This window comes from Lampris incognitus, chromosome 3, assembly GCF_029633865.1.
Source record: "Lampris incognitus isolate fLamInc1 chromosome 3, fLamInc1.hap2, whole genome shotgun sequence".
Lineage (NCBI taxonomy): Eukaryota > Metazoa > Chordata > Actinopteri > Lampriformes > Lampridae > Lampris > Lampris incognitus.
Genome location: NC_079213.1, coordinates 11,655,126 through 11,681,631, shown reverse-complemented (window position 1 = coordinate 11,681,631; position 26,506 = coordinate 11,655,126). Strand labels below are relative to the sequence as shown.

Sequence of the window (26,506 nt, the reverse complement as noted above, 5' to 3'; positions counted from 1 at the left end):
CCCCCACCCACTGTTCGTGAACCGCACCAACAGCATAGTCCGATGCATCCGTGGTTATGGAAATAGGCGCTGTAGGTGAAGGATGCGCTAGCAGGGTAGCCTGGGAGAGCGCAGCTTTAGTCTCGGTGAACGCACGGTCCCGCTCTGCTGTCCAGTCGACCGCCTGGTTGGGGGACATGCCTTTCAGCGCCTCGTACAGTGGCCGGATGATAAAGGCGGCTCGGGGAATGAAGCGGTGGTAGAATGTCACCATCCCGATGAACTCCCTGAGCGCACGAGCTGTTTGGGGGCGCGGAAAGGCCACCACCGCTTCCACCTTTGAGGGCAGGGGGACTGCCCCGTCCCCAGCGATGCAATGCCCGAGGAAATCAATGGCTGTCAGCCCGAACCGGCACTTCGCCGGGTTGACGATCAGCCCATGCTGGCTGAGGCGTGTGAAGAGGGCATGAAGATGGGACAGGTGTTCTTCCTCGGAGGCGCTGGCGATGAGTATGTCGTCCAAATAGACGAAGAGGAAAGGAAGGCCACGGAGCACTGAATCCATCAGCCGCTGAAAGGACTGGGCCGCGTTTTTGAGTCCAAATGGCATTCGTAGGAATTCAAATAGGCCGAATGGGGTAGTCACCGCTGTCTTGGGGATGTCTGAGGGGTGCACGGGAACTTGATGATAACCACGGACCAGGTCGACTTTTGAGAAGACGCATTTGCCAGACAGGTTTGCAGAAAAGTCCTGGATATGCGGGACAGGATAGCGGTCGGGCGTGGTGGCGTCATTTAGTCGGCGGTAGTCCCCGCATGGGCGCCAACCTCCATCAGGCTTAGCGACGATGTGGAGTGGGGATGCCCACGGGCTGTCAGAGCGGCGGATGATCCCCATGCGTTCCAGGTGCTCGAACTCAGACTTGGCAATGGCGAGTTTGGCGGGGTCGAGACGCCTGGCTCTGGCGTAGACCGGGGGCCCCTTCGTAGCAATGTGATGCTCCACCCCATGCTTAGCGGTGGGTGCAGAGAAGGTAGGCTGGGTGAGGTCAGGGAACTCAGCGAGGAGGCGGTTGAACTTGTCTGCCTCTGAGAGAGAGTTGGCTAGACCTGCATAGGCCGCTTCCCTCCGCGTACATGCGAAGGAGGAGAAGGTTAAGGCATCGACCAGACGGCTGTTCTGAATGTCCACTAGCAAACCGTAAGCGCACAAAAAATCAGCTCCGAGGAGGGGAAGCGTTACATTGGCCATGACGAACTCCCACGTGAAACGTTGTCCACCAAAACACAGTTCTACAGACCGCACGCCGTAGGTGTGGATAGGGCTGCCGTCAGCCGTCGCCAACTGGGGGCCCCGCTCCCCGCCCATGATGTCGACGTCAGTAGCAGGGAGCACGCTTCTCTGTGCGCCCGTGTCACAAAGAAATCGCCGACCGGAGATGGTGTCGAGGATGAAGAGTAGCCTGCTCGTATCGCCAACACTCATGGCCACTACTGAGCGTTGGCCCTCTCGTTTCCCGTCGGCCTGTAGTTGCAGGGGGAACGGCACCGTTTAGCTTTCGCACCAAATCGAGCGTGGTACATACAGAGTCCAGAGGGCTTGTAGCGGTCTGATGCTGTGGCGCCACCGTCGGGCCACGCCCGCGATGTCGGCGGGGGGCCAGTGAAGGTAGGAGCCAGCACCCCGGCATGGGAGGAACGTTGTGTAGCGACGAAGAATCGGTCAGCCTCCTTTGCCAGCTCACGGGGATCAGTGATGGTGGAGTTAGCGAGCGCGGTCTGGACGTGGGGCGGCATGTTGCGCAGAAACAGCTCCATAAACAGGAAACATGGCTTTTCTTGACCCAGTAGGTTTAACATCCTGCTCATTAGCTCCGATGGTTTGCCATCTCCCAAGCCCTGAATTGCGTAGAGGCGACGTGCTCTCTCCGTTGTTGACAGTTCAAAAGTTTCAAGGAGGAGATGTTTAAGTGCGGCGTATTTACCATCGGCCGGTGGGTTGATTATGAAACCGCTTATCCTGGAAGCCGTAGCGCACCCCAGCGCTGCCACTACGTAGTAGTACCTGGTCTCGTCTGCTGTTATGTCTCTGAGCGCGAACTGTGCCTCAGCCTGCGCGAACCATGTAGCCGCGGAAGACTCCCAAAACTCCGGCAGTTTAATTGCAACGGCGTTCGTAGCCATAATGTGTGTGGTTTCAGAAAACTTATCCGAAAACCGACGTCGGGGTCACCAGTGTAGAGCCGAAGGAACGGAGAAGACCGTAGGTTCACACTTTAGCCGTGTAGGCAACTTTCTTTAATCCACGGTAAATCAGAGAGACAACCAAACCACAGCTCGACTGAGCGGAGGTGGCAAGAATAATCAGAAAACTGGCTGGACAACCATAACTTAACCCTGCGTTAACCTGCCAGGGCAACCATGACTTAACCCTTAGTTCCTGGGTTGAATTCTGTCCCCAATACGTGTCCACCACAACCGGTTATTTTTTTTTGCCCGGTGCGGGATTCGATACGGGGTGTACTGCACCACAAGGCGACGTCACTAACTGCTCGGCTAAAGGGTCAGACCCATTATCTAAGGACTAATGTTTGTTATTAGTAGTTTACAGTCGTCACCCTCCCCCCGGAAGCGCGCCCTCGCGCTTTGTTATTCCCGCGCTCCGAAGAGACTTCTGAGGATCTGCACACTTCCGGATCCCACCGCTGCCACCAATGTAACCGGTTATTTTTTTTGGCCCGGTGCGGGATTCGATACCAGGTGTACTGCACCACAAGGCGACGTCACTAACCGCTCGGCTAAAGGGTCAGACCCGTTAGCTAGGGGCTAATGTGTAATTTACACTAATAAAAGACAAAATACAGCGACAAATTGAAAATCACAACGGTAAAACAGAAACCGCAATGACAAAACAGAAAATGCCACAAACGGTACACGCGTTATCTCCTACCGGAAAGGGTGGGTGCCTAGCGACAAGGATCGTCGCTGATTGGACGTATTTCGTGCTCAAACGCGAAGTGATTCCGGTGTTACGCCGAACCTGCGCTCCGTCGGATTATGCGACCCCACTTTCAAAAGACACTTTCCAGGCAGCATACGACAGTCAGTCAGATCGATGCGGTTAAATTTAGGCATAAAACCAGAACTGATTAAGATTAGGCATTTCGTAGGAGCCGTTAAGTTTTTGACGTGGGTTTGGTGTGGTTACATTTGGATTAACATCTAGGGGGGGGGGGGACGGCCGAAATAGCGCATTTTAAGGGCAGGGTCACATTTTGGTGTAACACCCGGAGTGATTACCTGCTGCTCTCACACGTGGACGCTGCCGACGACTCAACGTCTGCGATTATCGCAGGTATTTGACGCAGGGCACGTAGACGTGATACTCGATAGGCTGTCAACTTTTCACAACGTCACCATGAGTATACGCACTCTGAAGGCACGTTTGAAAGAAGCAGGGTTGTATAGAAGAACGTTTTTAATTCCCCTGCCCAGGTTCCTTTGGCGTTCTCCTCCGTGCGGCCACATGAAAGATACTTTCGTTCCGAGACGAACAGTGCGTCCAAATCCGTGACGATCCTGGTCGACGGGCATCCAGCTTTTCCGGTAGGAGATAAAGCCGTTGTGTTTTCTGATTTGTGGTTGTGTAAACTACTAATAAGACACGTTAGCCCCCAGCTAACGGGTCTGACCCTTTAGCCGAGCGGTTAGTGACGTCGTCTTGTGGTGCAGTACACCACGTATCGAATCCCGCACCGGGCAAGAAAATAACCGGTTACATTGGTGGCAGCGGTGGGATCCGGAAGTCTCTTCGGAGCGCGGGAATAACAAAGCGCGAGGGCGCGCTTCCGGGGAGGGTGACGACTGTAAACTACTAACAAGACACGTTAGCCCCCACCTATCGGGCCTGACCCTTTGGCCGAGCGGTTAGTGATGTCGCCTTGTGGTGCAGTACACATCGTATCGAATCCCGCACCGGACAAGTAAATATCCGGCTACAGTTGTTTTCGTTTGTCGTTGTGTTTTCTGATTTGCCGTCGAGTTTCCTCTTTTCGTTAATTTGATTTGCAATTTGTTGTTGTGTTTTGTTATTTGCCGTTGTGTTTTGTTATTGGCCGTTATAATTCCCCGTTTGTCGTTGTGATATCCTATATGGCGTTGTGTTTTTTTTTTTTGATCTGTTGTCTTTTTTCCTATTTTTGTTGTGATTTGCCCTTCAGGGCCACCGTAGTTTTCGTCCCCAGATTTGAAGCATTACTGTCACTTACCTTGCACACACTTTAGCTTTCCATTGCACCTGCTATGAGCCATCACTGTTCTACAATCAATATTATACATTATTTGTAACAAAGCCACCAGTACAAGTGCTGCTATATTTATTCCAATATTGCCACTATTCCATCGTCACCAGTATCCACATATGCAAACTTGTAGATCTTGAATTTGGTTTATGTAGATCTAGTATTGGGGTTAATCATTTCATTTCTCCCTTCCATATTCTTTTTACCTTTCCCCCACATAGCCACTTCTCATTGGCCTCATTCAAGAGATCTAGTGGCACTGGTACAGTGATCTACAAAACATGTGTGCTAACTTGTCTTTATACATGCTCAACAATCCAGGTAAGGAAATACCAGAAAGTTGAATCAGTTCATCTGGACACAACATTTATTGAGAGAAACGTTTCATCACCCATCCAAGTGACCTCTTCAGTCTCCACTGACTGCAGATACCCACACCCTTACAACCGTGCTGTTTATAAAGATGGGGATACCTGCAGATGAACTGATTCAACCTTCTTGTATGTGTACTAACTGCAGCCTAACCTAACCACTAGGGGTGTCATGATTCTCCAAATACACGATTCAGTTTGACTTAAGGTCACGTTTCGATTCGATATAAACATTTTTTTCAGCACTGATGGCTATGCCATTGTTGGACTATCGAGTCTTGATTTGGTTGATTGACTGGTTTTATGCCCTGACAACTGTCATTTAGAATATCTACTGTCTCTCAATTAACATTGTGTCCAGATGAACTGATTCAACTTTGTGATTTCCATACCTGGATTATTGAGCATGCATAAAGACAACTGTCATTTACATTTTCAAATTCTTCTTTTAAAAAGATGGGATACATGGTATCAAATGTGATATAACATCTAAGTGACTTCATCAGTCTCAGCTCACTGCTGGTGTCTCCAACCTTATGAACAGCACAGTTGCATAACGGCTGAAACCAACGATCAGTTTCATATGCAAATTGCCGTGACAATTAACTAGAGTTACAATGGCCATATGTACTATTCACAGAGGCTTGGGGGATAGTTGCAATCACAGCATCGGAGTACATCAGGGAAACCAAACAGACGCTGGCGAAGAGGATGGCACAACACAGAAGAGCTACCTTGTCATGCCAGGACTCCACAGTCTACACCCATCTACAGGCCAGTGGCCACTCTTTCAAGGATGAAGATGTGCACATCCTTGATAGGGAGGAATGCTGGTTTGAGCGGGGAACAACAATCCCTGAACTGGGGGGGCTAAAAGGACATCTGTCGCCATTTTACAATGCTGTGATTGCAACTATTCCCCAATCCTCTGTGAATAGTACACATAGCCATTGTAACTCTAGTTAATGGTCACGGCAATGTGCATGTGAAACTGATCATTGGTTTCGGTCGTTATGCCACTGTATTGTTTATAAGGGTGGGGATACCTGCAGTCAGTTGAGACTTAGATGAATGTTGTGTCCAGATGAACTGATTCAACTTTCTGGAATATAACTTATGCTTAAATGCAGCGTTCTCCACCACCGGAGAGGGTCGCATGCTACAAACACCCCTATTGTGCTAGTTATTTCTTTAGCACGAGTTGAATTTTGTGGAAGTTTGGCTCTAAATGAGGATGGAAGAGTTGACTGTGTCAATGATTTTCTTTTCCCATTCAAACCTATATTTTTATGATGTCTGCAAAGATATCCTGCCATATTTTTCATGTTGCCTGAGGTGAGGTATGTTACCCGCATGTAGCATAGGCTACAAACTGTAGGTTTTTCTGTCAACGACACATTCGCTGTTGACATAACTGATGGAGAAGGCAAAATATTGCCACACCGGTGACTTCAGGGAAGCAGGAGAATTTTCCAGTTCTGTTTTTTCTCCATCATCTCCGACTCTGGCAGTGGCCATGGTGTCTCAAAGTGCAGCTGCATTCTTACTGGTAAACTGCGCTGTGTCGTCTTTAAAGTTTTGGCTTTTTTCTCTTTGGATGCATGCCGGATGCGAGCAAGTAGGCGGAGGTGGAGAGAAAAAAAAATAATGGGAGAACCGCCGATCCTGCTTTTGATATCGAAGGTCAAAATCGAAAACTCATTTTGATTCTCAAAGAAAGTTGAATCAGTTCATCTGGACACAACGCTGTATCCAGATGAACTGATTCAACCTTCACTGATTTTCTTACCTGGATTATTCAGCATGCATCAAGACTAATTTCGATTGGTTTTCGATGTAGAATCGAAACCGTGACACCCCACGCCAACCAAGACTAACAATTACGGAAGTCCATCAAGCTTTAATTGAAATTAAGGGTTTTGAATGCTAAGGGCAGACAACAGTGTCTGGCATTGCTTTTATCCAGTCTGTGTTAAGGAAGGTTGAACCATAGAAAGCAACGGCTCCGAGATAAGTGCAGATGTTCTTTGTTTGCCTTTCAACTCAAATGAATGCTGACAAATTGTTGTTAGTCACAAAATTTGCTCACGCACATCTAATCCAGTATCCACAAACACACACACAAATGCGGAGCACCAGGTGTACCATACTCGCAGTGTCAGGTGCACAGAAATGTCGCTTGTAGAAAAAGCTACAGCGGCCAAGAGAGACGGAATGGGGGGGGGGGGGTATACAGCACAGCCTGTTCTGATTCATCATTTTCTGATGTGCTTCCATGACAACTCTATTCCTCCCTCCCTATCTCCCCCCTTCATGGGCACTGCAGGACCTCTATATTAAGTGGGATCACTGGTTTGGCAGTCTCTGGCCGTGTCCAGCTGTGTCTGCTCTGCCTTGCCAAGGAAAAAGAGATCGCTTTTCTCAACTCCGCACGGACAGCCTGTTGCACATCAGAGCCTGAAAACTATTTAAATCTGCGGACCTGTACTGTTATGCTTCCTTTCCATTTGTTCCACTATAAATTAGCACAACGTGAAAGTGTGTGATGTGCTCATGTTGCCGAGTTGCCTTACAAAGGGGAAGAATATTTTGTTGTGCAGGTCTGTCCCATAGAATCAGAACTTCTGCTAAAACGTTTCTGCTCCTCCAAGGAGGCGAGTCATTTATAATCAGTTGGTGGGGTTATAACGAGGGCAGTCCTAATTACTGATGACAAATCAGGTTCCAGTGGAGGATCTGCATGTTGTGGCACCGCCAAGGGAACAGCTGGAGAACAAAGCCGCATTCTGTTTCTGTTCAAAAGCCCTCTGTCTCTGCTTGAAAAGACTGGCCTTTATGCTCCACCACAACTGATCTCAAACTCGAGCAAATAAAAAAAAGAAAAACGCAGCTATTTTGAGGCATATGTGGATCTAGGTCTAAATATACAGAAGGGTTCATTGTCCTTGAAACAAAACATTCCGAGCACTGCATCTTGAGCGGGGAGGCTTCTTTCTGATTTGTCAGACACGCTTTCAACAGACTGGACTAAAGGCCAAGTATGCCGTTCTAAATCAATATTCAAACTGTATCTAATCCAGCATGGCTCCTTTTCTCTTCTATCACGGCCAGTTGTCACATTCTGGCATTAACAAAAGCGAAGGAGCAGATATGGAAGGAATCTTTGGAGTCAACCCAAACCAAATCTGCCTTGTTTACAAAAACCTGGCCCAGCTAGTTATTTAAGATCTTTCTTTTTTTTAAATACTTATCTGTTGAACAGGGCTGGCACAGTGGGACCATAATACCCTCACTGTTACGCTGCATTTTAATGGCATGGTAAGAATCACAGAGAGCTATCCCAAAAGTGCAAATCCCATCCATCTGTCCCATCACTCAAACCAAAGCAAAGGCTCAAACTTATTTAAGTGGTTCAAATCACGTTGACCCTGATCAGGTTTTCATTCAGCTCTTAAACAGAAAATATAACTCCACCTTTGAAAGACAAATTCGATAATAGGGCCACATGCAAGCATTAAATATAAGAGATGTGAATTAGAATTGCAACAGTCTGGTCTAAACGATGTCGAACGGACATCTCCATCCTCAAACATACTGCAGCAAACGCCAATATGAAATCATAAAATGCATCATATAACATCATAAAATTTCAATATTCCCTTCTGAGATGGACTGGAGGGACAAGGAGACATGATGTCACCGCAGGACGTCATAACATATTCACGAGAGACTGGGTTACAAACAATCATGGACAATTACACACAGATTATTAAGAAGTTTGCATGAAGCCACAGAAGCACTACCAAGAGATGATTATCAATTATGATGTTAAACTCAACTTCTGTGCATCAGAACAACAGTGCACAAACAACATTACTGACTCAGAGCGGGGCTCAGAGAGAACAAAGTGCTTTCTGTGTGTTGTCACAAGGTAGTGCACCACTTTTAATTTCACTATCCGGAAAGTCATCTACTGCTGTCTGCAAGTAGTGAATAGGGAAGCCGAATGTTCCTGTGTGTCTCCTCTACTGATAGTGTTATCAGACATTATGTGCTAGTCTTAGCAGGGAAAAAAAACAAAACAAAAAAAAAACAACCAAAAAACTGTGAGGCCACTGAGTGTCGATAAAATTGCCTTTGTCAGTCCTCTGGGTAATGGATTGACTGGATGTTGTATTATAGTGATGAGTGAGCCCCGGGGAAAATGTCTTTGCTGATTCCTGTGAAATACACACAGTGCGGTGCATGAGTTAAAGCCATCCCATTCTGTGGCAGGCTGTAATCTGCTGACTGCAAGCCATGTCTACAAAGCACAGATGTCTATCTACTAGATGATATGGTGTCTGGATGGGTTTTTTTTTCTCTCTCTCTCTTTTAGACAATGCACAGAATCTAGGTTAGTGCAAATTGAGACGAAAAATAATATTTTATTGGACGATTTCAGGATTTTTCAGGCATACTGTAGGTTAACCAAGCAAGATACCATATGTAAACATGGCTGTAGTTTTCTAATATTTTTTTTCTTATCTGAAAGAAAGCAGAAATGCATCTTGTGTAAACACAGGAAAGTTATACAGTGCATAAATTATGTGACCTTTAGAACAGTACACCAGATTTGAATATGAATATAATAATTTTAATGAGAAACTATGGAATAGATAAAAATGTTAGCAAAATCAACACCGCCCCTTTAGAAAAAAAAAGTCAAAAATCACTGTTAGAGCCCATCATATAACACACTTTAACTACAGCCTTTCCATAGCCATCGGTCCATGAATATCAAAATGGAGCTTGGATGATCCAAATTGCTTTCTGCAGAAAGATAAATAAGTCGGCTGGTTTATCTGGGCCTGAGTGGTGCAGGAAAACATCCTGTTATCAAACAGCCATTTCTCCCATTTATCAAAGCTAAATTCCTCTATGGGTTCCTTGCAGTCACCAGAACAATATTTATTCATGCATCTCCTTATCTCCGGTAGGCTTTAGGTACCTGTGAAGACAGCCACCAGTTCCCTCACTGCACTGGCTGTGCAGAACGCAGGGCTCAATTCTACTCCACTAGATGGATGACTACAGTATTATTCACTGCTTAAAGGAGAAATGCATCAGAATTGGAAAATTGGCTTGGATGTTTCCTGACCTGGTCTGAGCAATTAAGAAAATCCATGATATGAATGATATGCTCGGGAGTTGTGAAATCAAAATAATGACCTCTTAAACCAAGCAAAACCCTAGTGAGTTTGTTTTTCCAATTGTGCAGAAAACAATCAACCACAAACCAGGGAAAAAAGCTCATGTAATGGTGGAAAAGGACATTATTTACATTTGAAGTCAGACGAGCACAGCAGCCAGGCCGATTCAGTTTCATTCGTTTTGACAAAACACCAAACACATTTAAATCACAATGACCTCTATTGTCTGTCAGTTGGTAAACTATCTATTATAACCATCACCCCTCCCTTCATAAAACAAGTTCTGTCATCCCAACCCTAACAGCCATCCATTGCGGCATAATTAGGCAATGTCTAAACACCGCCGTCACACTAGGACCACCATGTTTCCCCTGTCTGTATTATCTAGTGCCCTGTGTCAACTGTGCAGATTTTTTCCTGTCAAGGCTTATCAAAAGGAAACAGGAATGGCTATCCCATTCACTAGAGTAAATCAACTAGAAGGTAATGAAATATGAACACAGGATTTCTAACCATTAATACTGTCTAAAAGGCTAAGTGTGTTTTTGATACATGAGAGGATTTTTACATTTGGCAGTATTTTGAAAGAAGATAATGCTCATTATTAAAACTTGTGTTTAAGGTCACGAAATGTCAAGCGAGCAGTGGAACTAAAACCTCATAGAAACAGTTGTCACACGCCATTACTAGTCCCTTATTTACCCAGTTTCAGTCTAACTCCCTCTCTGCAGATCCATTTCAATGCTTGACCCACTACAACTGAGCCCTTGAGCAAAAGTATTTGGGTGCCATTTGATCTCCCTCAAACCTTGAAATCCCACAAGCCCGAGGACCCACTCACTCAGTCCAACCCTCTCAGATTTTTATGAGGTGAGAAGCATAAATCGATTTTCCCCACACGCCGGGTATTCCAAACTGGGCCCTCGCCTGACCCAGGGAGCCTTGCTGTATGTATATTGCTGTATTTTACGAGGGAAAGTTTCAATGGCCATGCACAGAAATGGAAAATGTGTGAGTCACGTACGGCTAAGGCAAGTGCCAAGGTTGCGGGGCTAAAAAAATCAGATGATTTTTGTGAAGCACCCGGAACAGCGGAAAGAATGTTTGAAGTCGGACCAAAATAGAAACATTTTCGAACATCACTTGTTCCTTTAATCAACGTGGATTTTGCACTGTCTCTTTTTAGTGACGGTAGTGATCCGTTTATTTTCTCTCTTTTTAAAAGGTTCAGCTTCTGGTTCAACTTAGCCGAAACCCCCCCCCCGATACTCATGATGTCATCAGACATTCATTTGCATACAGCCAATCAGATCAAACTATGAAAGCCCACCCATCTTTCCCATCAACTGTTGGTTGTACTTGTCACTCAAAGAGCATCTCATGAATATTAATGAGGAGTAGACGTTCCTTCACAGTTCTTGAGACAATTAAGGATAAAGGTATAAAAAAACGTAATATTAGTCATGTAAAAAAAGAAAAACGTTGCTGAATGTTCAATGCTGTGTCTTACACATAAAACATGAAATCCAGTTATAGATTTCGGTCCAACCTTTAAGGCACAGAGCGTTTTCAGTATCCAATTAATTAATATGAATGAGTGAATGAATGATTGATTTATTTTGGTCATACATTTGTGTTCATGTGCGACAGACAGAAAAAAAGAAAAACATCATTGTACATATTTACATCAGTCCATGTCACACAACAAAACTCAATCAATGACTGAAAAAGGAATCGGCTGAAGCCCAAGGCTTATTGTTGCCTATCCTATACAGCTCTTAAATTAACCCAGAATATCAGCGTTACAAAAGGAAGAAAAAAAGAATTTATACTAAATTGTAATCCTTAATCATTTTACGTTTTAAAGATTTTCTGAAACTCAACAGCCAGCTACACAATTTCAACTCATCATTAAGACCATTCCATAGCTTGACTCCCAAAAATAGGGGAAGAAAATCCAGCCGAAAGAAGAAGAAGAAGAAATAGGGGAAGAAAAGTCCCTTTGTAGCTTGCACTGCAAAATGCTAAACATTTAAACATGCTGAAGTAATTTCTCAAGGTAAAAACGATATTTGAAAATCTTAACAATTTCCTTCTCATTTTATCATATAGAACTTTCTGACAGTTCAGTTCAGTGGCTCGGGCTCGGAGGAAGACTTATTGCGGTGTGAGGTGATGGTAGCAGAGGGAGGCTTAAAATGTTGTTGTAGCACATACTGAGCAGACATCATGACTTATAGTTTAATCCCCTGTCCACATTTACAGAACACCAAACCCAACTCTCTGACACTTCTCTGGAACTGGAAGCCCTTAATTTGCAAATCTTTGAATATTGGAAAGCACCTCATCTAGTAGTTCTGCTGCCGCAAAGAGAACAGTGTGACTCCTCCTAAGGTTCATGTCAGCCGTTCCCCATCCTCGCTAAAAGCCTCTCAGCCAGTGTCTACCCACAATCCCCCACTAACTCCAAAACCCAAGTGCACAGCACACACATCATACAGGCCTTGTCATTTACGCCATCAGCTCATGACAGCTCCCCCCGAAGGCTGTCGAACACACATGCACAGACACACAAACTCACACAGCGATTAAATTCCCCCTCCAGTCATGTTTTAAGACATAAAAAATATGCTCTGCTTGCTATAACACATTGTCTGATGTGGGTTTTTTCCTGCAAAATAAGTTAAATCATCTTGTTAAAATCCTGAAAATCACATCTACTCCTCCCTCATTAAAAAAAAAATCCAGAATCTATGAATATGCAAATGTCCCCACCCTCAATTAAAATCTTCCCCCACTCTCCACCTTTCCGCCACTTGCCTGCAGTGCATACCTGCGCCACTGACGGTCACCACGAGGAAGCGGAGCCAGGGAAGGGAGAAAGGAGAGTGAGGTGCACCAGAGAAAGACTAGGAAAGCTCTCCATACCAGCCAGATCCATGGCCGGCTCAGTCTACTCTTCGTATATGTATGAATGTGTCATAATGAATATATCTGTGACTGATGATATTTGCACACGGCACGTTGGCGCAGTGCTTAGCGTGGTCGCCTCACAGCAAGGAGGTCCTGGGTTCGAACCCCGGGGTTGCCCAACCTTAGGGGTCATCCCAGGTCGTCCTCTGTGTGGAGTTTGCATGTTCTCCCTGTATCTGCATGGGTTTCCTCCGGGTGCTCCGGTTTCCTCCCACAGTCCAAAGACACATATAGGTCAGGGGAATCGGCCGTACTAAATTGTCCGTAGGTGTGAATGTGTTGGCCCTGCCTGGCAGGCTGTCCAGGGTGTCTCCCTGCCTGCCACCCAATGACTGCTGGGATAGACTCCAGCACCCCACGACCCTGATTGGGATAAGCGGCTTGGGTAAAGGATAGATGAATGATGATATTTGCTCCGTCCCTCTGTCCAAACCTCCTCGGGGCAAAGTGGACGTGTCAGAATGGTAATGTATTTTATGTATCGCTCTTTACAATGTTAGAAACGCAATGGTTATGGATAACATGAGCCTCAGCTTGACTACGTCTTCAATCAGCTAATGATGTCCCAGATAGCATCCGGATGTGGGCCATTTCAGGCAATGATGCGGCACTGATGGCTTTCTTCTGGCCCTGACAAAATGGATGTGAGCCTGAAGTGGCCCACACGTATAATAGCAAATATGGCCCAAATATGCCAAATCAAATGTGGGCCTTTTTTGGCAAAGATGTGGTGCTCTCGGCAACATGTACTCTGGATGTGACCCTGAAGTGGCCCGTGTGGTAAATGGTGAAAATTGCCCAAATATCACAAAACAAACATGGCCCACCTTTGGCAAATATGTGGCATTGCTATGGCTTGGTTCTGGCCAAGATCTGGCAAGCAGGAGTAGACCGGCCAAGCGCCATCAGTCCACATGGTATGTGGGCCGGATGAAGTGTCGGGTGTGGGACGGGTTCAGGCCACAGCAATTTTACTATCTGGGGTGGTGTTAACGTTAGATAAACCTTGGTCCCGCTCTCCAGCTCTGACAAGTTATTGACCTTGTAAGGATAAACACTCAGATCCGCTGTTGGGAAGAAACGCTTTGAACACCGTAGAAAGTCTCTGGCCAAAGAGAAAGAAAAATAAACTTACCGGTTGACCAACACGTCGGCTCGTACTCGCTGTGTCCCCAGGATAAATGGACGGCACAGCGTTGGGCCTCAATACAAGTTTTGTGGCAAAACCCATCTGCTTTTGTGATACATTTTCAAGAAAGTGTTCTTGAAAATGGCTACTGCAAACCCGCGTTTTCTCTGCAAGTTCAGCTGGGACATCACGATTTTTCCAAATAAACCGGACCCATTTCTCTCAGCTTTTCAGATCCTTTGGTAATAATGAAGGCTCACCGTTTCACCTTTTGCAAATTTGAAGCCAAAAACAAAACACATCTCTGCCATCGTTTTGAAAGTAGTGAAACTTATAGCTGGAAAAATTACAGTAAGTAACTCATAACCTGGCTCCTCCTCTGGCTCGCATCGCTGAAGCGGGTGCACATGATGATGTGTAAAGCCGCACCCTGTCCATTAACAGGATTGGTTCCTTAAGTTTCTGATGAATGAAATCCTCCCTGTCTGAATCAATTTTTTTACCCCCCCCCCTTTTCTCCCCAATTGTATCCGGCCAATTAACCCACTTTTCCGAGCCGTCCCGGTCGCTGCTGCACCCCCTCTGACAATCTGGGTAGGGCTACAGACTACCACGTGTCTCCTCCGGTACATGTGGAGTCGCCAGCCGCTTCTTTTCACCTGGCAGTGAGGAGTTTCATCAGGGGGGATGTAGCACGTGGGAGGATCATGCTATCCCCACCCCCCAAACAGGTGCCCCGACTGACCAGAGGAGGCGCTAGCGCAGCGACCAGGACACATACCCACATCCGGCTTCTCACCCACAGACACGGACAGTTGTGCCTGTAGGGATGCCCGACCAAGCCGGAGGTAACACGGGGATTTGAACCAGCGATCCCAGAATAGACCGCCACGCCACCCGGACACCCCCGAATCCGTTTTTGTTTTTTTGAGACTGTCCTTGGTACACAGCTGTTTCAAGGCAGATATGCTCAGCCACAGCATTGTCTGCTTATTTTGCTCCTGATATGTCTTGTGGCATTACATGCTGACAAGGTTAAAAACTTGATTTTTACCAGAGGGGGTCTTTAAGATTCTGGAGACCGATGTGTCACCGACTGCTCATAGCAAGCACGTGCTTTGCATTGCTCTATCTAGTCAGACCTGTTGCAAGCTTTTGAGTTGAATCAATGCTCCGTCAAGCATTGCAAAACATAGATGCATAGCTATGCCATTATTTTTTTATCACAAGTGTTGAGGGAAAATACGACACAACACAAGTGAGTATTGATTACAAAATGATGGAGAGGGGAACTACAGGGGATTCATGTGATCTCCACTTTGGTTTAGGTTTACACCAGGACTGCTTAGAAATATATTTTTTTAACTATCATCTTTAAGGAGTCGACCCTGTTGTTTAAAGAGGGAGAGTGGTCGGTGGATTCTAAGTGTAATGTAATGCCCTTAGCTTATGAGGTGAGATTTTATTGCTCTCTGGTAGAAATTCAACACCACCACCTGCTTAATATGCTTCTGGCCGGTCTCTTAGCGAACTGTCAGCGAGCACACATGCAGTTAGTCCGATAAAGACATGTTCAAGACTAGGTTTTGACCAATTAATTAGAAGTTATGGGAGTTTTAGGGGTGTCCGGGTGGCGTGGCGGTCTATTCCGTTGCCTACCAACACGGGGATCGCTGTTTCGATTCCCTGTGTTACCTCCGGCTTGGTCAGGCGTCCCTACAGACACAATTGGCTGTGTCTGCGGGTAGGAAGCCGGATGTGGGTATGTGTCATGGTCGCTGCAATAGTGCCTCCTCTGGTCGGTTGGGGCGCCTGTTCAGGGGGGAGGGGGAACTGGAGGGAATAGCATGATCCTCCCATGCACTACGTCCCCCTGGTGAAACTCCTCACTGTCAGGTGAAAAGAAGAGGCTGGCGACTCCACATGAAGCGGAGAAGGCATGTGGTAGTCTGCAGCCCTCCCCGGATCGGCAGACGGGGTGGAGCAGTGACCGGGACGGCTCGGAAGAGTGGGGTAATTGGCCGGATACAATTGGGGAGAAAAAAGGGGAACCCTCCCCCCCCTAAAAAAAAGACATTATGGGAGTTTCACCTATCCAACCTGAGCATGTTTGTTACATAACAACTGAAAGGCGTTGAGATGTGGGTCGAAACAGGGCGTTGGTGAATTTGAACAAGCCCTGTCATCCATGGTTACCCATGTTTTGGGTACATGGAGATGGTGTGTATACAAGGAGGGTTTTGAACTGATGTCTGGCGGCTGCACCACGGCCGATGGGTGAGTCGGCCCTGGTGCATGGTGCAGAGGGCCAGCCAAGGCTTAGCAGTTCCCCTCACCCATCCTCGTGCACCACCGTGACTCAACGGTGCCGTAAGCCCATTATGTCCTCCTCTGTGGCTTTCGAGGTCCTGAAGGCAAGGGTGATAAAAGCCTCTACTTGGCATAAGACATGTAGCGTACTTGCGCTTTGTGGTCGGAACATGTGAGGATGCAAAACAGAAAAGTCAAGCATTTACTAAAGCTTTAAAAAGGACACACAATGTTGCAGCCACAAAAAAGTAACAAGGAATAGTTTTCATGAAGAATATTACTTTGTCTTTTTACATTGAATTGCTACATATCTTGCTGTCACAAACAAGTAAAGAATTGTTTTCACAAAAAAATATTCCTTTGTACTTGTATATTACATTGTTGAATATCTTCAGGGAACATTAGGACTTGTAAAGACGAACAAAGGTAGTTGCGAAAAAATGAAGACACTTTAATATCCTGCTGTCTTTACCCTCTATTTTATTGAAGTTGTCAAACAGCGGGAAGACATTTTACTAGGTGGGAGGAAACCCTTCAGTCTCCAAACTCAAATTGGCAAACGCTTCTAAATTGTCAGGGTTTCTTTCAAACGTAGACACCTTTTCCAAAATGATGAAGAGAACTGTCATAGGTTGGCTTGATTCTCTTTGAGCATGGGGAGCATGCAGTACAAGTTGTCTTCTGTCATAAAAACCCTTCTGTTGCCACTTAAATGTTTGTAAAAATGGGAGAAAATCCTAGGGCGAGGCAATTTCCCATTTAAGTAGGCTACGTTTCAGCGATCTGAAAAAACGGTTACTGACGTTTCTATCTCGAAATGCTTATGCTCTTGAATTTTTTATGAACCTGATCCTCCCATAAATTAGAAAAAAATTAAAAGTAATTTACCTCAATCACCATACTGGGTTCTCTATAAGCGCTCATTTCTGGCTTTAAAATGGTTCTCAAACCAGAACATCTGCAAAGTTTGCTGACAGTTCCTCTAAGTTGACCACAGACTGCTTAGGAGATTTAAATCTGCAAGTAATCAAGATGGGATGGCTCTTTTTTTTTTTCTCGCCCACTCGGTCTGAATGACAGGCCGAGCCCTTCCCTACACCCAAAGCTAGGGACTGCAAATACAAAGACATCAATAGCGATACAATTTTATGGCAAATGAGTAACACGTGTTCATGCTTCATATCTGAGGATGGTACGCTCATGGCAAAACTTAAAGAAGGTCTTTTAAGATGACTTAATTCATGGCAAGACATCGCCAGTAAAAATTTTAGCACCAAACGGCACATTTCATCAGGATTGCCTGTTTCTCCTCTAAAAGCACAAAATCCTTGATGTACCCGACAAGCGGTTTGAATTCCTCTTGCCTAGAAAGCATCTGAAATTACTATAAACCCTTTTCCCCTTTACTAAAAGTCTCGTCTGTAGACTAACTCATTTCTGAAATTCTCGGTGGACTGGGTTTGTTTTTTTTTTTTTTTTTTTCAAATAGTGGTGTTTTTTACTGTGTGCGATTTAGTCAATGTGCGCTTTACTTGTTTACTCCCGAGGCCATTTTCCTCCCTGAATATTCATCTGCTCCACCTATGTAACTAAAATAACGTCAACACATTTATTTAAGTTTCCAGCAACTATCCCAGTGGAGGCACAGAAACTCCTGGCACTGTTTTCTACTGTGGGCAGAAACCAATCATAATGGGTTTTAGGAAGCGCTAACCCACAACAGAAACCAACACAAAATGATACATGATATAGCACATTCAAGACAGTGTTAGGTGTTGGAAAATGTTACACAGCCCAACTATCAAATGTACGATCTTATTGTTGTTAGGCCATCAAATGGAGCATTAGATATACTGATGTGCAGGGACGGACTGGGACTAAAAAATGGCCCTGGATGTTTTTACCCAGACCAACCCACCACAACAAGCCCACAGATATGGCACCACCCCCGCACCACCGATGCACGTAACAACACACCAGCACTTAATACCACCACTTATAAGCATATTGGATGGATACTCTAGGCTACTGTAGCACACCTGAGGCATAGGCAGATGTCACAGTGTGTGTGGGCACAGAGAAAATCAGGTGCCCATCTAAGACCAGTCATTCTGCAATGAATAACCCCCCCCCCCTTTCTCCCTAATGTGCTCGGCCAATTACCCCACTTTTCCAAGGCTTCCCGGTTGCTGCTCCACCCCCTCTGCCGATCCGCAGAGGGCGGCAAACTACCACGTCTCCTCCAATACATGCGGAGTCACCAGCCACTTCTTTTCACCTGACAGTGGGGTGTTTTGCCAGGGGGACGTAGTGTGTGGGAAGAGCACGCTATTCCCCCTCCCCTCCAAACAGGCACCCCGACCAACCAGAGGAGGCGCTAGTGCAGCGACCAGGACACGGCTGATTGTGTCCGTAGGGTCACCCAACCAAGCCGGAGGTAACACGGGGATTCGAACTGGCAATCCCCCCTGTTGGTAGGCAACGGAATAGACCGCTACGCTACCTGGATGCCCACAATGAATAACTTTATTAACATTTTTCAAAGAGAAAGACGGGCCAGAAAAAGAAATAATAATAATACTAATAAATAAGAGTAATAAAAACTAAATAAAATTACCCCCCAAAATTCAGTAACAATACCATATACAGCATTCAATACCCAATTATACCTCTATGTCCTTGTTGACCACACCACAAATGGGCCCCTGGTAAGCTCAAATTGGTCAATCTTATCCAAAAGAGAGTATGAGACCCTCTCACAGCTAGCCAGCTGAGCCATAGTTGTAGTCCACTCTTCATGGGGGGTATTATTTTTTCCAGTGTCTCAATAGTATACGTCTGGCAGTTGTGGTGGCCAGGATAATCCAGCTCTTAAGACCAGTCACTCTGAATAAGTTCTGAAACGCTTATGTTAATCAAAATAGGCCATTACAACTACACTTGCCTGAATATACCACAGTTTAATCATACAAGCCTTATACATCATCAGAGGTAATATTACACGCACCAAGATGAACATTAGCAGCATATCCCATAGCCTGGCAAGGCAGCCGCATATTCACACACACACACACACACAGCTGACAGACGCAACAGCATCATTAATCATCGTCTATGGACAGAGATACACCGGCACCAACATGCTCAGTAACGTTAAAGATGACACTTGAACCTAGCGTGGCACGGCGGCCACATAAACCACACACACACACACACACACACACACACACACACACACACACACACACACACACACACACACACACACACACACACACACACCAAAAACTATACCCAATAAACATCCATCCATCCATCCATTATCCAAACCGCTTATCCTGCTCTCAGGTTGCGGGGATCCTGGAGCCTATCCCAGCAGTCACTGGGTGGCAGGCGGGCAGACTATACCGAATAAACAATAATATTGTAATAGGCAATAGGCTACTACAGTCTGAAATTGTAAATTAGCTTACTTTTTATAATTACAGCAGGAGACGATGGGGCGTGGTGTTGAATGCTGAAATTATTTCATTATACTCCAACGATTCAGTCAGTTCTCTTTCAAAGGAGAGCAGGAACAAAGAGTTCAGTCTGTATGTCATCATTGATGCCTTGATACCAGTTTTTATCCCACTGACAGTTGAATAGAGTCTTTCAACAGTACAGCTGCTGATGGGGAAAGAGGCCTGAATTAGCCGCCACGTACGTGTTATAACTGCTTAGCACTTGAGAAACTGGAGCAGGAGTAGGTGTCCGGGTTGAGAATGATGGCTGAACTTGAGCTGAATTCTCTCTCCTGCTCCTCATCTTTTTGTGACAAACTTAAGGAAACTGCTTTGTTTCGCCATGATTTAACCTACATTAAAAGCGTCTAGCTAGAGGAAAGTAGGCCTCTGTTCCTCTGTGCAATGTGCGGGCTGTACACTGAGTGAAAGAGGAGGGGCTGCTCGTAATCTGGCATTTGCAAAATGCACTGCCACTCAAAAAATCTGACCTATTATCACCACCATATGGTAAACAAGAAGCAAGAATTGTTTTATTTTTATTGGTCGCATAGTCAGATAATTGAAACGGTATTCATTGACTGCTATTCACTGGATGATCCAGTTAAAAAAGGAAGCCTTCTGATTGGGTGGGCCTGAGTGCCAAAAGTGGTAGTGGTAGTCGGGGGTTTGAGGAGGATGTGGGTTGATGCATAATCAAAGTGGGCCGACGACACATCTCTCTCACTCTTGTTTTTGTATAATGGGCTGCTAAAGAAAAAAAAGGGCTGCTCGGGCATCTGGGTGGCTTGGCGGTCTATTCCATTGCCTACCAGCACGGGGATCGCTGGTTCAAATCCCCGTCTTACCTCCGGCTTGGTCGAGCGTCCCTACAGACACAATTGGCCATGTCTGTGGGTAGGAAGCTGGATGTGGGTATGTGTCCTGGTGTCCTGGTCGCTGCACTAGTGCCTCCTCTGGTCAGTTGGGGTGACTGTTCGGGGGGGAGGGGGAAGTGAGGGGAATAGCGTGATCCTCCCACGCGCTACTTCCCCCTGGTGAAACTCGTCACCTTCAGGTGAAAAGTAGTGGCTGGCGACTCCACATGTACCGGAGGAGACACGTGGTAGTCTGTAGCCCTACCCAGATTGTCAGAGGGGGTGCAGCAGCGACCGGGACGGCTCGGAAAAGTGGGTTAATTGGCCGGATACAATTGGGGAGAAAAGGGGGGGGGGTAAAAAAATTGATTCAGACAGGGAGGATTTCATTCATCAGAAACTTAAGAATACTATTGGGGAGAAATGGGGGGAATTTTTTTTTCAACAAAAGCACTGCTCAAACGGCCCACTGAGCAACCAGTGCTCCCAATGGCCAGTCCGATTATATTGATGAGCCAAATCATTATGACCACCTGCCCAATATCTTTTTGGTCCTCCGTGTGCTGCCAAAACAGCACTGACCCACTGAGGCATGGACTCTACAAGACCCCTTAAGGTGTCGTGTGGTATCTGGCACCAAAATATTCGCAGCCAATCCTTCCAACTCCTGTAAGTTGCGCAGTGAAGCCGCCGTGGAAGGATTTGTTGGTCCAACACATCCCACAGATGCTCAGTCGGCTTGAGAGCTGGAGAATTTGGAGGCCAAGGCAACACCTTGAACACTTCATCATGTTCCTCAAACCATTCCCAAACAACGTGTGCAGTGTGGCAAGGAGCATTATCCTGCTGAAAGAGGACACTGCCATCAGGGAATACCATTGCCATGAAGGGGTGTGCCTGGTCTGCAACGATGATAAGGTAGGTGGCACGTGTCAAATTGACGTCCACATGAATGGCAGGACCCAGGATTTCCCAGCAGAACATTGCACAGAGCATCACACTGCCTCCGCCGGCTTGCCTTCTTCCCATAGTGCATCCTGGTACCATCTCTTCCCCAGGTAAACGACACACATGCACCCAGCTGTCCATGTGATGTAAAAGAAAACGTGATTCATCAGACCTGGCCACCTTGTTCCACTGCTCCATGGTCCAGTTCTGATGCTCGCATGCCCATTGTAGGTGCTTTCAGTGATGGACAGGGGTCATCATGGACACTGACCAGTCTGCGGCTACGCAGCAAGGTGCTATGCACTATGTGTTGTAACACATTCCTCTCGTAAGCATCATTAAAATTTTCTATGACTCATGCAACAGTAGACCTTCTGTGGGTTTGGACCAGACGGGATAGCTTTCATTGCCCTCACACATCAATGAACCTTGGCCGCCCCAACACCCTCTCACTGGTTTGTGCCTCCTCGGACCACTGTCGGTCGGTACTCACCACTGCTGACCAGGAGCACCCCACAAGGCTTACCGTTTCAGACTCTGACCCAGTTGTCTGGCCATAACAATTTGGCCCTTATCAAAGTCGCTCAGGTCTTTACTCCTGCCCATTTCTCCTGCATCCAGTACGTTGACTATGAGAACTGATCGTTCGCTTACCATCTAATCTACCCAGACCTCGACATGTGCCCTTGTTTGGAGATCATCAACATTATTCGGTTCACCTATGAATGGTCGCAATGTTTTGGCTCATCAATTTATCGTCTTCTCATATGAAATACTGATTTTCCAATTTTCTGCAAGCTTGCATACCAGTAGGTGTAAAAAGGGGAATTTGGGGAGTATAAAAGTTTGTTTTTTGTTTAAGCCAAAAGTCCATACCTCATACAACAATAAAACTTTGTACAGCCGGAGGAAGGGCAGCGCTAAGAAATATCATAAGGGAAAACTCACATCCCGTTTAAGATTGATTTGGATCTTTTCCTACTTTAGTGCCTGCTGACATAAAAACATACAAACTTGGTACAAAACAATGATGCTACTTGGTACCGTTTTCCTTCCCCATACTTGCCAAAAGACAGATTTATACGTGGTACAGCTGGAAGCTGGAGGAACGGTAGAAAGTAGAAAACAAGGGCTTTCTTGGAGTTCAATTCATCCTGTGTCATTGTTCTTTTGAGTGGTGCACCACTTCTTCTTCTTTTTTTGTTAACAGCTTTCACTTTATTGATAAAGGTGCCGGCATGCCCGGAGGTTAAACAGTGTGTGGTCAGCCAGGCAACTGTTTAAAACTCCCAACTCAGAGAAACTGTGGTTTGACCTAGGAAAGGGCACCTCTCAAAGACAACTCTCATATTGATGCACTTATTGGTCAACCTCAGAAACCGCGATAGAGAGGTAACAGATGTTGAAACCAACAGATTCTGTGATCCTCTGCTGCGATTGTAGCACTTTTCTGACTCATTGCTCTTCGTCGCAATGTGTCACCTCGTTGTTATTTGCGGGATATGGTTAATTGTGTAAGCCTTTGTTTGGCATAAGAGATGAGGCCAAACTTTTCAAGCAATAGCTTTGAACATAGAGGAAAATTCAGCACGCAGCAGGGAATTTCACAGCGTATCTGAAGGAAATATGGCAGCTGTTTATGTCTCATCTCAAGCATACCAAACTCCTACGAATCCAGCCCCCCCCCCCTCAGCCCAGAAATAAAATTGTTTCGCTCTTCTGAAACAAATGGGAATATTTTCATTGCTATACCCCGAGGATCCATAATGCATTTCGGAGGTGCACAGGGAGACAGTGATGTGATTGAGGTCACAAATGTTTCAGACTACACGACTATGAATGCCGACAGCCATTTAGGTTCCATTCCATTTCAAGAGCTTCCTGGCTTTGCCTCCTTTATCTCTTGTGAAAATTACTCGCTGCACCTTCGGTGTCTGCCAAGTAACTTTCAATTTCTTTGGTTTTCTAATCTCCGTCATCGAGTCAATTTGTCAAAAGCTGCTGTTTAAGACCATTATTGAAGTGTCAGCATCATGCATAGCCTCATTTGTCAACCTGTCAAAATCCTGTTAATGATGAGCATTCAAGGTAGAGTTCAGAGTTCATAGCAAATGAGTTTCGAATCCTCATACAGCAGCCCCAAGGCTTTCTATTAGTCTCCTCACTGAACACAAGCACTGACAAGCATATCTGATTGTGAATTGTGATTGTATTGTCAGATTATTTCTGACTTTAAATTTATTTCTGACTTTAGATCTAAAGGAGAAAAAAAACAGTCCTATCTCAAAAACACCAGCTCACATCCATGAGAAGCTCAATTTTCCCTCATCAAAAAAATGTCTGGCTCACGTTCCTCTCTCGGCACCAGTAAAATCAGTTATTTCACACATACTAGAGTCTTTTTATTGGGATTAACATTGGCTGACGGAGCTCTTGGCCAGGCCTCGAGCCATGCCCAGGAAAAACACTTGACATGATGGGGAAAGCAGAGACTCACAGAGCATCCCCACAAGTTGGGGCTACTGGATAAAAAGGGATTTTCTGCTTTACAACCACAGTCTCAGGTGGTAGTATGTGGAAAATAACACACATAAGGCTTTTGTATGGGATATACAAGGTGAAATAGCATCATGTGAGCTGTTGCATACAAGATGTATAAATATGCAACATTTACTACAGTAAAGACAGCCATTCAAAACAACGACAGTGCCACATTACAACATATTTCCTCCGCTTTGCTTTCCATCTTCTCACAACAACCTTGGAACCAACCATAAGTATGTTTTAAACCCCAGGGGGGTAAACAGAGAGCACGGAAACCCCGACCCCTCCGAGAGGACGCTGTTTGATGTACGACCGGGAGGGTCAAGCCCCTGATTTGGTATTCAGCCTCCTCCATCTGAGAGTTTGCTGAACCAAAACGCCGGCGTCTGTCCCTCGGGTGTAAATTATCACTGTGACTTTGACAGATACACGGGGTGGGCAGACGCCGAACTTTCACTGTTGGGATGCAACGGGAGTGTGGGGTTGGGCCTTTTGCGATCCGTCACCAGAGAACTGTGTGACAACGTCACTGCATCATGGTCAAAACGTACGGACAAGGTTGATCGATGAATCACTGTTGTGCACATTAGGGGACACGCCAAGATGTGATGAAATGGGGGGGGGGGTAGACTTTATTTCCGGCACCTTTACAGTCAGTCAACGTTTCTTGCTTTCATTTGTCTGCCAGTACAACCTCCTCGTTCCCCCAAAACACACAGGATAGCATCATACCGCTCAGTGCACGGGGGTTAACAAGCAGTGCAGAAAAGGGGTACGGACTGGAAAACAGGCGCCGTCTTAATCGACTGGACAAAAAAGACAAAGGGACGGCAACTGGGCACCTGTTCACTGTCCGTACAGCAGAGGCTCGCGATGGTTTGTCCATTTCCTGAGATATGTATTACACAGTAAAACATATCAGCTCAGGAGATTTGACCTAATCCAGAACTCTAACGTGTCGCCTGATAAGGATGGTTAAAACGTGTTGGGTCTGATAGCCCAAGGCCTACATTTTCAAGACTGGTTAAGAAAGACATGACAGTGGTTTTGCATGAAGCCTACTTGCACTGCAGGACCCTGCATTTGTTTGATGTACCACGTTATTCCTTTATCGCTGGACATCCGAGACAGATGAGGAGACTCCCCCACCCCACCCCCACACCACAGTGCTCCACCTCAAATTCATGGTCTCGTTGACATGTTTTCGGCGTCTGGAGATTTATCCCCACTCCCTGTGATAGCTTTTGCAGGCAGACACCTCATAATTCACCTCTGATTCATCAACTCACAGGGGGGTCCACGTGTCCGACGGCAAGCAAGGAACGGGTGCCTTCATTGAACTTGAGCCCGGTTTGTTGTTATTTCACGCAGCGCGTTTCTGTTCGTTAACGAGAGGTTAATCAGCCTTCAGAAGGAAAACGTCTAAAGATGCCCCGTCAGGGTTTAAGTTTCCACTGAGAGGAGCGAAACACACTAACTAGGTGCTTCTGGGATGCGTGACGAGATAAATTAATATCGCAGCCTTCACAATTTGGTATAAAAGTCTTCCTTCTCTCTATTATACCCCCCCTCCTCTCTCTCTCTCGCTCTCTCTCTCTCTTTTGATCAACCCCTTGTTCTGTCTCTGTGGTGTGCGTGTATCTGTCTCCCGTGGAACACAGTCTGCAAATGAGCAGTGATTTGTAATTGGGAGCCAAAGACAAAAGCTCACGCAGACGACGGGGAGCAGAGCCCGGGTCCACTCTCCGTTCACTTGACGCGGTAAACGACGAGATGACAAGCGGAGGGGAGCGGGTGATGGTGATGACGATGATGATGATATAGGTACAGTACACCTACCTGTCATCGTAGCAGAAATCCGCGTCCAGGGTGTTTAGATAGAGAACCACAGCCACGGCGGTGCACACCAGCTCCGTAATCATTTCTCAAGACGAGGACAAGGGGGGTTGGGGGTAAGGTAAAAACAACTGCGAAGAAGGAGGAAAAAAAGGGCAAAAATATTGACACCAGATTGACGGATCAAGTTCTGTGTCTCTCGGATCGGCCGTTCCGCAGCGCAGCGCTCATCCCCATGACAAGCCAAGTGTCCCAAAGTTTGTGCATCGCTAGCCGTGCTCCACCTAACCCATTTCGCACAAGGACCGACTACAGTCGCCGAGGTGGACGCGACGCCGTCCCTGGCCCTGGACCGTGCTCATTGCGCCGCTCCGCTGTCTGCTGTGTGCGCATCTTCCTGCCGCCGCACGGTTAACACGCTGGGGTACTGGCGAGAGCAACGTGTGATCTCGCGGCTACTGCGCCTGCGCCAGCGCCGGGCGCCACCCCCCGCTCTGCCATGACAAAGGTGGGAATGTTGGGAAACGTTAACTGTGATTAGTACTCATCGATTTGAACGCAAT

General features: G+C 46.2%; 1 protein-coding gene across 1 annotated transcript in view; it reads right to left on the bottom strand.

The window, feature by feature from the left end:
- The window catches only part of LOC130109590 (protein O-mannosyl-transferase TMTC2-like), a 76,547-nt gene extending 50,190 nt beyond the window's left edge, over positions 1-26,357 (bottom strand). Inside the window, exon 1 of the mRNA XM_056276555.1 lies at positions 25,947-26,357. Within this exon, the coding sequence (XP_056132530.1) occupies positions 25,947-26,029 (83 nt within the window). The 5' untranslated portion in view covers positions 26,030-26,357. The remainder of the gene's footprint in view (positions 1-25,946) is intronic.
- Positions 26,358-26,506: the final 149 nt, after the last annotated feature.